Source organism: Amphibalanus amphitrite, unplaced genomic scaffold (genome assembly GCF_019059575.1).
Source record: "Amphibalanus amphitrite isolate SeventyFive unplaced genomic scaffold, NRLGWU_Aamphi_draft 000076F_arrow, whole genome shotgun sequence".
Classification (NCBI taxonomy): domain Eukaryota; kingdom Metazoa; phylum Arthropoda; class Thecostraca; order Balanomorpha; family Balanidae; genus Amphibalanus; species Amphibalanus amphitrite.
The window spans coordinates 239,030-252,207 of record NW_024881572.1 but is presented as its reverse complement, the minus strand read 5'-3'; the positions used below and the strand labels follow the sequence as shown (position 1 = coordinate 252,207).

The 13,178-nt window shown below is 52.7% G+C and overlaps 1 protein-coding gene across 2 annotated transcripts in view; it reads left to right on the top strand.

Moving 5' to 3' along the window:
* The window catches only part of LOC122379367 (protein crumbs-like), a 64,608-nt gene that overhangs the window by 13,444 nt on the left and 37,986 nt on the right, over positions 1-13,178 (top strand). For both annotated transcript variants that reach the window (XM_043361508.1, XM_043361509.1), the window contains exons 3-4: positions 3,852-3,995; positions 5,831-6,040. In XM_043361508.1, coding sequence (XP_043217443.1) covers positions 3,852-3,995; positions 5,831-6,040 — 354 coding nt within the window. The remainder of the gene's footprint in view (positions 1-3,851; positions 3,996-5,830; positions 6,041-13,178) is intronic.

The following is a 13,178-nucleotide window of genomic DNA, read 5'->3' as shown; positions in this document are numbered from 1 at the left end:
TCTCGATCGGACTCTGAATTCTGTTCCTCCTGCGTATTACTTGAGGCATTGCTATGTAGCTAAGTCTTTGGCAGAGTTTCATTATCCATGCTTTGCAAACAGTGCCATAACAACACAGTTAATTAATCACCAAGCTTCTTTGCAAGTTCCAATACAGTTGAATCGCACGCGATTTGAGTGCAAAAATCAAGAAAAGTGCCAACTTGTTCCCGTAAAATATTTTGAATATTGACCTAAAAAAATGAGTAATTTCCAGATAAAATAACAGCGAAATCAGTTTTCGCTTGCCAATAAAACTCACAGATATTGAAGCTCCATTATTAAAGGAACATTTTAGTATATGCCATTCTTGATAAAACTTCTTAGCCACGCAATACCAGCGCAAAATAAAGAGACACTGAAAACACGACCAATCACTCCGATTTACCATAGGAAAATACATAGAAAATGTATGTCTCAACTGCGCCAAATATACAGACAGTTATATACCTACATGTGACGTCATGATTAGCCCGACCAATCAGAAGCAAGTTGTTTTCAGCCACAGATAATTAATTTCTGAACTAACTAGGCATTTTTTAACAAAGTGATTTTAAATTAAATCATTAAAAATTCTGAGCTTTTTTATTTTACCAAAACATACAGAGCATGCAGATAGGTCCCAACCCTATTGCCAACTCTTGACAGCTGACAAACGTAATTTTCCCTGATCTAGTATTTTTCTTTGCTCAGCTCCTCTGTGTGTTTCTCTTCGCAAGATCTGTAAGCTCAACTTTATCGGGCAAGATCAAGTCAAATTGTAGAAATTTCTGCTATGAGTGCTGATCTAGTTTCGTCACACGAAACGAAACGAAACGGGTTTTGGAAAAGTCGTGTTGGTTCTGCGGGAATTATGAGGCGCGACATCTTGTACCTTTGTTACTCCATCTCAAAGGCTTGGCAAGCCGAACGAGTTGATCTGAACAAAAGATTGTGTTAAAATTTGGTTGTGGTCTTACCTTGGATAAAAATGGCGTCACCCAGCACCATGAGATCTTGGTGTGTGATTAGTTACGGATTACACTGCGGTATTCACGAACAAGGCTAAGCAAACTCCGGTGACACAACTCGTGTCATTGCAATGCAATCGGCACCACCGGGGCCAAGTCCGCCAGAAGATTTTCACCCGATAGGGAATATCGTCTTCATATCGCGACAAAATTATGTATCGAAGCGGCGGAAATTAAATGTAAAGCAACACCAGTGAAGCGGCTTTAACTTTTAAATGACATAAACTCCACCAAATTCACAAGAAAAAAGGACAGGACACTTCCATAAGCTATGACACCGGTCGCCACTGCTTAAATGCTGCCTGGTTTTATAAAAACGGTTCCCTATTAAAGGGACTTTTTTATAAATTTAGTCCGAACCTTTTGATTGGAAGGATTCACAAGGACAGAGTCCCCGCTAAGCAAAGCTTGTTGCGTTAACCCTGCCCTCTACCCTCCGATCGCGCAATTCCGGTTCTATGGCAGAATTTAGAGTCCAAAGTTTAACGTGCGCACAAAGCCGCGCACGGCCGGTCCCCTCACTGACTTCGCCTGGCTACGGCCTGCCACCAACCGCAACCATACCTGTCAGGAGGCCCATAAACGTCAAGCGCCCGTCGCGCTTCGAACCCGGACTGTTGTAACCGGGAACACGTGCTCTCACCACGCGGAGTCCAACGCTCTACCGACTGAGCTACGGGACCGAACTATTCCACCTTCTAAAATGTTGTTAAAACCAGTTAAATTGTGCCCGACTTTATAGAGTGGATGACCAGGAACACGGTTCTGGCATTTATTTTTCATTAAACATCTTAGGCTTCCCATATTCCAAACACAAACTTTCAAATATGTGACGTCACAGCCCAAAATTACCTCCTTCCCCAGGCCACATTACTGTCATAAAGCTGATTCTTTTTACTCTGTAGGCACCACAACAAAGTTCAGACCAAGTTTTAAGCGATTTTGCAACGAACAAACCCATTTAAATTAGAATGACTAAACGAGGTGACGTCACACTAACGGTCGCTCCATGTTGAAGATAGGGCCTTGTAGGTACAAGGCCCATTTTCAAATGAAGGGAACGAATTTCTTCAACACCAAGAGGCCGCGGGGGTTGCAACCTAGAAGGATAATGGTTTCTGAACCTCGCCGCAAACTTGGCTATCTCAACTCAAACCCCATGTTAAAGGTGGGATAGTCCCTTTAACCGTTGCTTGCTACAAACGTTTAAAGGAAATAGTTCACTTTCACGAAATTATTTTTTTTGCAATTGATTTATGATTTTTTATGTTCAAAATGATCAGCAAAGAAAATAAAACCTATTTATAACAAAAGATTATTTTTTATATTTTGATATAGGAAGAACTTTTCAGTCTCTGTAAGGCACCCGCGATCCAGTATGAAAAGAGCATGGGTCCCGAAAATTCTTCAGAAACTAGAGAAATTATCGCGGCCACCGGCATTTGGGCGATCTGCTGCTGCTGAATGTCCTTATTGAATATTGATCAGTACGAGAATTTCTCTAGAGTTCTCGTAGATAATTTCTCTAGTTTTTGAAGAATTTTCGGTACCCATGCTCTTTTCATACTGGATGGAAATATATGCAAGGCACACATCCTCAACGCAAGACACCTTTTGCGGGACGAGAAATAGAATATCTTTGCCTAGGGTGATCGTTGGGCTGTAAAAGCTCCTGATTTATGCTCGTCTCAGCCCAGGCTACGGAACTGCTATTCCAGTTCAAAACCCATGTTAAAAAGTGAACTATTTCCTTTAAAGTAAAACTAAAATAGGCGCAAGACTTCGTAATCTTGCAAGACTTCTATACTTTTGTCGTGCTGCTGACATGACCATTGACCAGACTTTGGCCGAGGTTTTGGCATGACCGATAACCTCAGAGAAAATGTAATTTTGTCGTTCCCCGGAGTGTTTGTTCCCTGCACTCCGGGCTCCACGGTTCTCACCTACCGTCTAACAGCACGCAGCGGCTGCCGGTGCTCCGATAGCGGTACCGGCTCAGCGCGAGCTGGCGGCGCTCGCTGGTGTGTGGATCGCTCACGTCACACCGCTGCCAGCTCCCAGGCAGTGTTCCGAGACGTGCACAACAGCTATGTCAAACATCCTTCGCGTGCTGGCAGTAAGAACAGTTACCTATATATACTTCCTTATCAAATACCTGTCCACAAACAGGCTCACCAATATGCAATCCTGGCAACCAATCTCCCACTCTGGCAACAAAACAGGCCGGTAGCGACGAGTATTTACCGGCACCCGAGCCCGACTGTCCCGGCTATTCAATAACACGGCCGGTGGACAGGCGCTGCTAAGACGTTTCGTGGCGCATACGGGCGGTGGGCGGTGTGACCCAAAACAACATCCAGCTCCCGGTGCACCGCGCCCGGCTGGGGCGAGGGCGTGATTCGACACTTAGTCCAGTGGCAACATGCTTAGGGAGCCCTCGGTACAGGTGCTCAACATCGCCACGCCATGTGTGGATCGCCCACGATCGTAAATACGTACAAATACATAAATACATATACATACTGCACCTCTGGACTGTTAGGATACATATTTACTGCCCGTTGTGAGGGCGTAAAGCAAATGTCTGTCACGGCACAACAGGAAAAGAACCAGGCAATAGCTGAAGTCACCGTGGGAGCAACGCTCACTTTAAAGTATCATCGGTGCTTCTACAGTCTGAGCTCAACTTTTCGTATGGCCATAAAGTAAGATTGTCTTTTTTTACGCCTTATGTCTTGCAGTAAGCAGCCACTACCCTATCGTCCCCTCCGCCCCACTGACGCCTACCCCTCCCTTCCTCAGAGGGCTACAACGACGGCGACCCGTCGCCGTGTTTCTACCAGCCGTGCCGGCACGGTGCGCGCTGCACGACGCTGGCCGGCGGCACCGACTACATGTGCAGCTGCACGCGCCGCTACGAGGGCCACGACTGCGAGATCGACGCAGGTGAGCAGCGCGGCGGCCCGCGGCTGACACGGAGTGACACCTCTGACACGGATCGACACCCGTGACACGGACCGACACCCGTGACACGGATCGACACCCGTGACACGGACCGACACCCGTGACACGGACCGACACCTCTGACACCGACTGACACCCGTGACACCGACTGACACCCGTGACTAAATCCGTGTCAGTGGAGGTGGACGCCAGTGGACCACAGGCCATCGCCACACTCCCATTGTTCCGTTTTCTAATGGTTTGTAATTACAGGGTGGTCGTTCAAAGGAGCGGTTAATTTGGCCGTGACAATGCTGGTATGTGTCTTCATGAGCTGTTATGTGGGCCTGGGCAGGCACAGTGGGACTGAAGAGGGCGTTCCTTTGTCTAAACGTCGTCACGCTTTTTCGGGTGTCCTCTGAGGTATGTTTTGCGATTATTAGGTATAAAGAACGGTTAGGTGAAGTCACTTGTCACGGTTGGTGAGCCGACAATGCAGATGGCAGACGGTGTTTCCGCTTGATGAACGGATGAACAATAGAAGAACGGTCAACGGTGTCTGTAGACTATCGGGAAAACCTGGCGTCCCGCGTATGCGCCGCTCGCAGCGCCGGTGCTTCTTTGGTGACCCCGGAGTGGAAGGTGGCCGAGGCGGGGTCAGGGAACGATTGATTACTGAAGCCGCAGCACCTGGGCAGGGCTGTCAGGGAAGCCCGAACGGTTTTTGCGGCATTGTGCCTCTGCCTGAAAATGAGATGGAATGGCTAGCTTTCAGAAGTTTGACGCCTTAACTTTTTTCTTTTTTAATAAGCGCTCGTTTATGGTATTACCTTTTTAGCAGCATCTGGTCTTGTGTGCTTGAAAATTTATGTTTTATGAGGCTCACGATGTCCTCAAACGCTGTGAGTGGTGAGTTTTCCTCTCTGCTGCCAGAATATGTGTGGAAGTAAGTCGCCACAAGCGCTGCTCCTTCCCGCAATAGCTTCTCAAATCGTTTAGAAGTCAGGAGTGCGCGTTTGGCACGAGTACATCTTTCTTTTATCTAGCATGAGCTTAGAAATAAGGTTAAGTTTAGAAACATTGCCGATCAATTGCTGGGCACTCACTGAGGAAAATCGCCTAATCCTGTTACTGAATGCAGCCGCGTGCGCAGATTTCCTGTAGAGGTGCCTTTTGCCGCCGCTGCTGAGCATGCTGGGGTGTTTTGACACTCCAGCCGCGCCCCTGAGAAACGTTACTGCTCTCTGACGGCCGCCGAGGCCAGGGGTCACGACCTGTGTCTGTCCGTGACCCTCCCCCACCTCGTCATCTCGGCATCTCCTCAGCGGGTCACGGGACGCGACCCCTCCCCGCTGCCGGTCTGTGAAGCTGGGATGTTTGTCTGCACACACTCCGCAATATGTGGGTCGGACGCAGAGTTCTCGTTAGTGAGTGAAAACGGCTTACGGCAGTTTGTCACCATGCGCTCCTTTTGACTGGACGGTGTGGCACTAGCCCTGGAAAGTGTGCGTCGGTGCGAGTAAATAGCAGTTTCGAAACGCGCCGAGGATGAAAGACGATAAGTTTGTCGAGGCGATAAGTTTCCACGCCATGGCTCCCACGTGTACACTTGATGTTTGTCAGGCGTATTTAACAACTTGATAACTGAATCTAAGTTGAACTAGGCATGAAAACTTTAAACTCTAAGTGCTTCATTTAAAAAGTGCACCCTGTGTTCCCGCCGCAGGTCCGCTGTGCTCCCTGTAATCCTGTGCTCTCTGTAACGCTGTGCTCCCTGTAACGCTGTGCTCCCGCCGCAGGTCCACTGTGCTCCCTGTAACGCTGTGCTCCCGCCGCAGGTCCGCTGTGCTCCCGGCCGGAGCACCTCTGCGATAACGGCGGCGTGTGCCAGGAGGACTGGACCGGCGAGCGGACCGTCTGTCTGTGCCCCGAGGGCTTCTCGGGCGAGCGCTGTGAGGTGTCGGTCCAGCCGTGCATCACCAACCCGTGCCAGAACAACGGTCACTGCGGCATGACCAACGGACGCGAGACCTGCACCTGCACCATCGGTGAGTGACCGGCCTCGGGGGCGATACGGCACGCAACTCGCCAGAGCTAACGAAACACAATATACAGAACTATCGGTGACAGAAGACACATGAGTCACCAAGCTACCAGTAGTTGCCAGGGCTGCCCGGCATAAGTGTGAGTCAAATGTTTTTTTCCTTGATAGGTTGGGATGAGCAATGCTGTTACACATTGCACTTTGCATTGTTTACTTTAGGCTGCTTTCCTCGATTCACTGTTGGTATGAATGCTTGGCTTCAGTGTCACCACATGGAAACGTTCGTTCGCTATCAACGTCCTTGCGCTCTTCCGTTGTGGGTATTCTATTCATAAAAAACAAAGCCAGTGTATTCCACACTATCTGATCCCACTGCCATCACAACCTCATTGTGCGGAGCATCCCACTGTGCAGATTGGCCGTTTCCTCCCTTATGCCACCGGCCCGTCCACCAGCACTGCACACATTATACGCAACACACACGGTTACGTATACGTGCACGCACTGTACACAGTCTCGGTGGCCCGTTGGTTTACGTACACAGATAGTGGGATCGGTACGGCCCGTGCTGGCGAGATAACGGCGGCGGATGGCCGTTCAATAGGCTGCCGACAGATAGCGTCAATGGAACGGGGCTGTCGGTCAGGTGCATGGAATTGGGGGCACCGGGCGATGGGCGGTAGATTGGAACTGTGAGGACAGGTGGTGATACTGTGGGTGATAATAGCGGCGGGAATTGGGATATGCCTTGGGACAAAGCGCTATGGCTGCTGTACTGTGACGTGATTTAGCGTAAGTGTCATAATTACCAGCGCGACACGAATCTAGTTATATTTGGTTAGTTTACTGGAAGGGTTACTCTAGTGAAAAGTCGCAGAACATTCTCTGGGTGGATTTAGATGTCTGCATGCTGTACGTTATGGCGTATTTAGACGTGACTCACCTGAAGATATCATCTCCTACACTTAGCCATGACCGTGAAATCCATTGTTCTCTGCTCGAGTCGGTAAATCAGATTCCCTGCTCGAATGTCGGCTCTATAATCCGGCATCTCCGGCTCAGCCGCGCCATTTCCGAGCACAGACTACAATTACAATGCGCCATAACTGGCCCATAGCGTGCGCAGGCCGCATATTCACGGATCTGAATGCCCACCGGATTTCTGAGGTGATCCCGCTGCTCTCAGGTACGGGCTCCGGCGTGCCGATGAACCGATCTCCGCACCAGGGCGTCAGGAACGGGCTCAGATAAGGATGTGTTCGTCAGTCAGGGAGGCTCAGATGAGGGTGTGTTCGGCAATGTGGGGGTAGCCCAGAAGGCTATGGTCGGAACTCGAAGGCTATGCTACTAGTTATACGGATCAGATGGCAATTGTTTCACCATCACGTTAGACTGTAATGCGGATGCGGATGCTCGGTTCGCTCTGCAGCCGATTCCTCTTGCCGCTCCGGCGGGAGCCCCTCAGGACGAAGGTATCCTGGTGGTAAGGTCGGCGAGCGGCTCCTCACTCCTCAGCCACTCACGATACTGCAGCAGATCCATGTTTGGTTGACCGGAGGTCTCGCACCAAGCCCACTCCTCTCGCCTGAGAGGGACAGAGGCCATTGGGTTCCGCGACGCATTTATAGCGTGACTATGAGCCGGTCGGAATGTTTGAAACCCGTCGCCTCATGATTTCAGACAGTAGTGTCGATTCTTATCAGCGATGACCGCTTTCTGATAGCGTTGTTGTTGTCGGGCAAGTCTTTGTTCTTAGACACGGGAGGGTGTGGGTGAGAAGAGCTCACCGGTGCGACAGATATGGAGTACAAACAATGGCCGAGCCTGTCTGAGAGACTCCGGACGGGACTGGGCGGCGGTACAGCGCAGACGAGCAGGCAGCACCGCCGTCGGACCGTTTTGGTCGCGGGCTCGTGCGAACTGCGGTCACGAGCCGCCACTTTCGCGTCACGAAATAAGTCGTGGGAGGTAAACGGGCCCGCAGAGGGAGGAGGTGGGCGGACCATTCTTTCAGACGGCACGACGACGGGCAAAACAGATCACAGTCGGCACGACCGGCGGTCGTTACCTTTATAAACGGAGGAGTCTGGCCTCCCACTCTGCAACGCTCGGAACTAGAAATGGGTAAAATGGGAAGACAAGTAAACAGTTATTGAAAGATAACGTTTCATTATTTTATCACGATAAATATCTGCATCCAAGCCAGGTAGAAGAAGGTTGGTTGGTATTGGCAGAAGAAGCAGGTTGTGGAGTGTATGGATTTTATACCTGTCGCCGAGCTGTTCACTGCGCGTCGCGGCCGCTCCGGTCGCTGACCGCCGTTCGATAACCAGTCCGGTGTTATCCCTCGCTGCAGTCCGGTGTGTTATCCCTCTCTGCAGCGGCTCTGGTGACTCACCACGGTCTCCGCTGCGAGGACCGGTCCTCAGTCGTGTCTCCGTGGGAGTGACTACAGCCGGATATGCAGCCTCGGTCGCTGCAGGACGTCATCTCGCGCCGCGACCACTGATGAATGCAGCGTTTTGGGGTGCGACCAGCGATGGCGGCGGTGGCCGATGGCCGATGGACGATGGGCGTTAGGCTGCGGATGCGTCGCTCCTCGCCGCGCGATGGACACGGACCGTCGGTCACAACGGCGAGTCACTGAACCGGACACAAACGGCGCAGATCGGCGCTTTGTGGACGGCCGTGGCGTGGACGCGACGCTTCCGGCTCGCCCTGCGGAGCACGGCGCCGGTGTGGGGAGGGGGAGGGGAGAGGCAGGGGAGGGACTGGCCGGCGCACGTGCCTGGAATGCACGCAGCACGGCGTCGGTGTGTGTGGTTAGCTGGGTGACGCCCTCCCCTCCCCCTCCTCCCGCCCCTTCCCCACCGGTCTCGCGGAGGGCCATTGGCACCCCTGTCGGCTGCACCAACTACGCGGGGCGGCTGGGTTAGCACAGGTGTTGGCCCGCCTGTACCCAGCTTGGAATGCGCTGATCGGAGGGTGATGGGGCGGCCAACACAGGTGCTGGGGTCGGATGGACCGTTTGCAGGCGGTCCGCTGTGGACGGCGCCGTTGTCTGTGCTCTGTTTGAGCGCCGGCTGCAGGTAGGGTGGTGCTGCTGTGTGGTTACCTGGACCAATATTGGCTGACGGTGCCGGACCGAGTTGTTCTGTGAGCTGATTATTACGGGTCGCTGCTGGAATCTGCCACCAGTTCCGAGCACGCACAGGACGGCCGATACCAGAGATCAATGCCCTGCGCTCGGAGAAGGCATCGACCGTTCACTGGCTTACCTGCGGTTCACCTGATCACCGGTACACCGTCCGGCCAGAGATCTCTGAGCTTATACCGATATTACCTCAGCTCTGTTGCACGCCTTTCCTGTGCCAGCGCTGTTACGGATGCGGCTGTGGTGAATCATATAGGGGCCATGGAGGCAACTCCGGACCACGTGCAGTGACACGACCTTCCTGCCGCCCCTCGCCGGCGCTGCAGCGTGGCGACCATGCAGGCGCCCGCTTCACTCGTATGAGGGTGACGGGCGAATAACTGTGGGTTTGATCGATGGAAACTGCCCCCATCAGCCTGCCTGTGTCCCCGCTCTGGTCAAGGATTGGTGCCGCTTCACGGCCTCTTTCGTCACTGGCAAACTCGTCAGCTAGTCACTCATCCAACCAATGATCTCTTTTGGTCCTACCCGGGCACTCAAGTGAGCTGCGAGCAAGCTCCACGAGCTTTCGCCGTTCAAGGGGCGGGTGGAGTTGCAACGAGTGGGCGAGGCGAGGGGCTATCGGGTGTGTTTTCGTGCGGCGAAGGACATTTGTCCACCTGTCTATCTTGTTTGTGTTTCCGGCGCTGTGACTGTGAAGGTGTGACACAACACACCGCGACACGACACGGTATGGTGTAAACGAGCCCAATATGACACCGGAGACAGGTAGGGTGATCGTTAGCCGTGCACAGGTGCCCCAGGGCCCTGCAGAGGGGCGGTGTGCTGTACGGAGAAACTAACAAGTCACTAATGAGGCAGGACACAGTTCGTACGAACGGAAAAGTCATCGTGTATGACCAGAAAACGTCGGAGCCTCCATGGCTAGAAGTACCTATCAGGGCTGCGGAGTCGATGGATTTTCGGCGACTCCGACTCCGACTCCGACTCCGGCTTTCAAAAACCAGCTCCGACTCCGACTCCGACTCCGGGCAGAATTGTCGACTCCGACCGACTCCAACTCCCGACTCCGACTCCGCAGACCTAGCAGGGCTGCGGAGTCGACAGATTTTCGGTGACTCCGACTCCGACTCCGGCTCGGGTTTCTAAAATCGACTCCGACTCCGACTCTGACTCCGGTCAAAACTGTCGACTCCGACCGACTCCGACTCCGACTCCGACTCCGACTCCGCAGCCCTGGTACCTATTATAGTCACGGTACTGGTTACGCCAATGACAAACCCAATGGGTACGCAGGGAGACACCGTGTGTGTTTGGGGCGCTTTCGCCGCCAGCGCACCGTGAACGATACGGCTGCCTGCGGCCCGGCGTCGGTGACTCATGAAATGGTACCCGGGTCCGTGAGTTTCGCGAAAGTCAGCAGCACGCGCTTGTTCGTCAGAGGATGAAAATATAGCGCTCGCTAAGCCAATAAAAACTGGGTAAGCGAGGCTGGGGAAAACATGGTACCTACTACCTACCTATGTTGTTTCACATCAAACACCTCTGGGCAGATATGTGTACGTACGACGTATGTAGACAAATGTATGCTAAGAATAAGTAATGGTGGTTCATAAAGCATCGTTAAGGCCTACGGCTTACGCATGTGGTAGCAAACCTGTGGTAGCATGTGGTTTCGATAGAGCGATTAACCTCCTACGCAAGCCGAGCCGACGCAGTAACCCATGAAATGGCATAAAGCTGATTGCTCCTGCCATAATCAACTTCCTTATAATCGCCAACAATCTTATCTCATCAAATTGGTCATTAATGGAACAATTAAGGAACTATAACGACTGAACTGATTCATTATTACTTTACCAATATAGTCTGATTAAACATTAGGTCTTTGTTTAAATACCTCTTCGATAAAGTCCTGCAGATTGGGCTGATTTCATGTAAGGTCTCGACCTATGTTTTACCTAAATATTATTATGCTACATTTGTATCAGGATCACATCTTGGTGGGGGACGGGAGAGGGGTACTTCTTTCCTGCGCCAGGTACGCATGTCTGGGAAAGATATAACCTTTCGAATGATACAAAACTTTTCACCCTCCCACACTTACTTTGATGTCATTGCACGTTGCTTTATCTGGAAACATACCGTGAAATCTTACCGTCTTCATCGCTAGCGGCGTTTCGTCTCGCTGGCTCGAGAACCACAACAGCGCCATGGATTACATCGCATAGGTTACGTTAACCGTTGCAGTGGTTGTCGTCGCCGTCGCCACCTCGGTACTTATTTGGGTCAGTGTCAGAGTCATTGGGAATGCCGGAACATTGCCTCACCAGCGAAAGGGAGCCGTGCGCGCCGAATGGCTATGAGCGTAATAAAACCGGGCGCCCTTTGCCATCGAATTGCCGATACGTGTCCAATACTGCAGATCATGTGCACCGTTATATTTACGCTTATCGTGTGCAATGGGGCGCTGATTGCGCCTTCTACATTGCATTCGCCTCATGGGGCTAGGCAACGAACAGTGAATATCGCCTTTCAGTCGACAGCTCCATTGGACCATTGTCATCAAGAAGCCTAGAAAGACACATTCCCATCGATGAATCTGTTCGCCACTCTGTTAATCTTTCGGTCACTTAGAGTCGAGTTCGTAGCTACATATATAAGTGACCGGTCGGCGGTTTTGGCCCTGCTGTTGCTCCTGTGGCGGCGGTGGCCGAGCGGTCACGTTGCTGGGTCGGTGGCGGCCGGTTGGTGTCTTGGTCTCCCCGCATTGGGCGCGCGGTAACCCTTTACCTGTGGCGGCACTCTGTCGGGTCAAATCACACAGTTGTTGACCGTCGAGTGGCTGGCGACTCGGGCACCAGCTGCGGTCACCACTCAGCCCGCCGGCCGTCCACGACTCAGGCGGTTACTGCAGTCCGCTCTGTGGTTACACGGCTGACCCGGTCACACGTGACCTGTGGCCTGTGAACGGACTGCGGTCACGTGATGGGCTGGCGACCCTGGGAGGTCACACCGAGTGACTGGTGAGTCCTGAGACTGTGTCCGGGTCGGCGATGGGAAGGGAGAGAGGGAGGAGGGGTGCCCGCGGCGGGTCACGGAGTACACGCACGTCGTTTTTGCTCCGACACCGCGGCGGCGGTGCTGGCGGCGGCCGAGCTGACCGTTACCCGATGACACCTGAATGGCCCGCCGCCGGCCCGGCAGTGACACGTCGCTCCTCGCCCCTCCCCGGCCCGGATCGGCGCCGGAGCGGCACCGCAACGAGCGTCTTCGTGAGACACCGCCTCTCGGGCCCAGCAGCCTCGATGACGAGCCTTTTCAGCGGACCGCCGAGATGCGTTCTCATCATGCCTGGCGGCTTATTCCGCTGCGTCAGTCTGCTGTTTTCTTCTTCGTGTTGGCACCCCGCGGATGCAGTACCGCCAAGGCATGACTCATGACTCACAGAGTGATGCATGGGTCGATGAAGGTGTTCCATTACAGGTTGGTCAGGGTCGATTTTCTCCCGGCTATTGACGGTCTATGAAGGCCGGTCGATGGGTCGGGTGACCGCGGCCCGCGGGGTGGATCAGATGTCTGACTCTCGGCGATCAGATGTCTGACTCTCGGCGATCAGACGTCGGGGGGATGGTTGACTGGTTGGTCCGTAAACACATTGGCGTCTACTGTATGCTGTAAAGATTGCGATTGTGGATGCCGTTTTCGGCAACGGAGCTCAATGTACGGATTCGTTTGCCAACGAGATTAGCGAGTGCGAATGATTTTGAACATTATGTCATGCAGATGCAGCCAGTAGGTACTATCCTATCACAAATCACCAAGTGTCGAATCTGTGAACCTTGGTTCCTTGGAAATACCGCCCTGCATAGGTATATCTAACGATCTTTGCTCGTCCGTCCCTCACATGTCGGACTTCACATAAAAATATCCACCAGCTCCGACCTCGACCTTCGGGCTTCGGCGCATGGCTTCTGAAGCTCTGCAG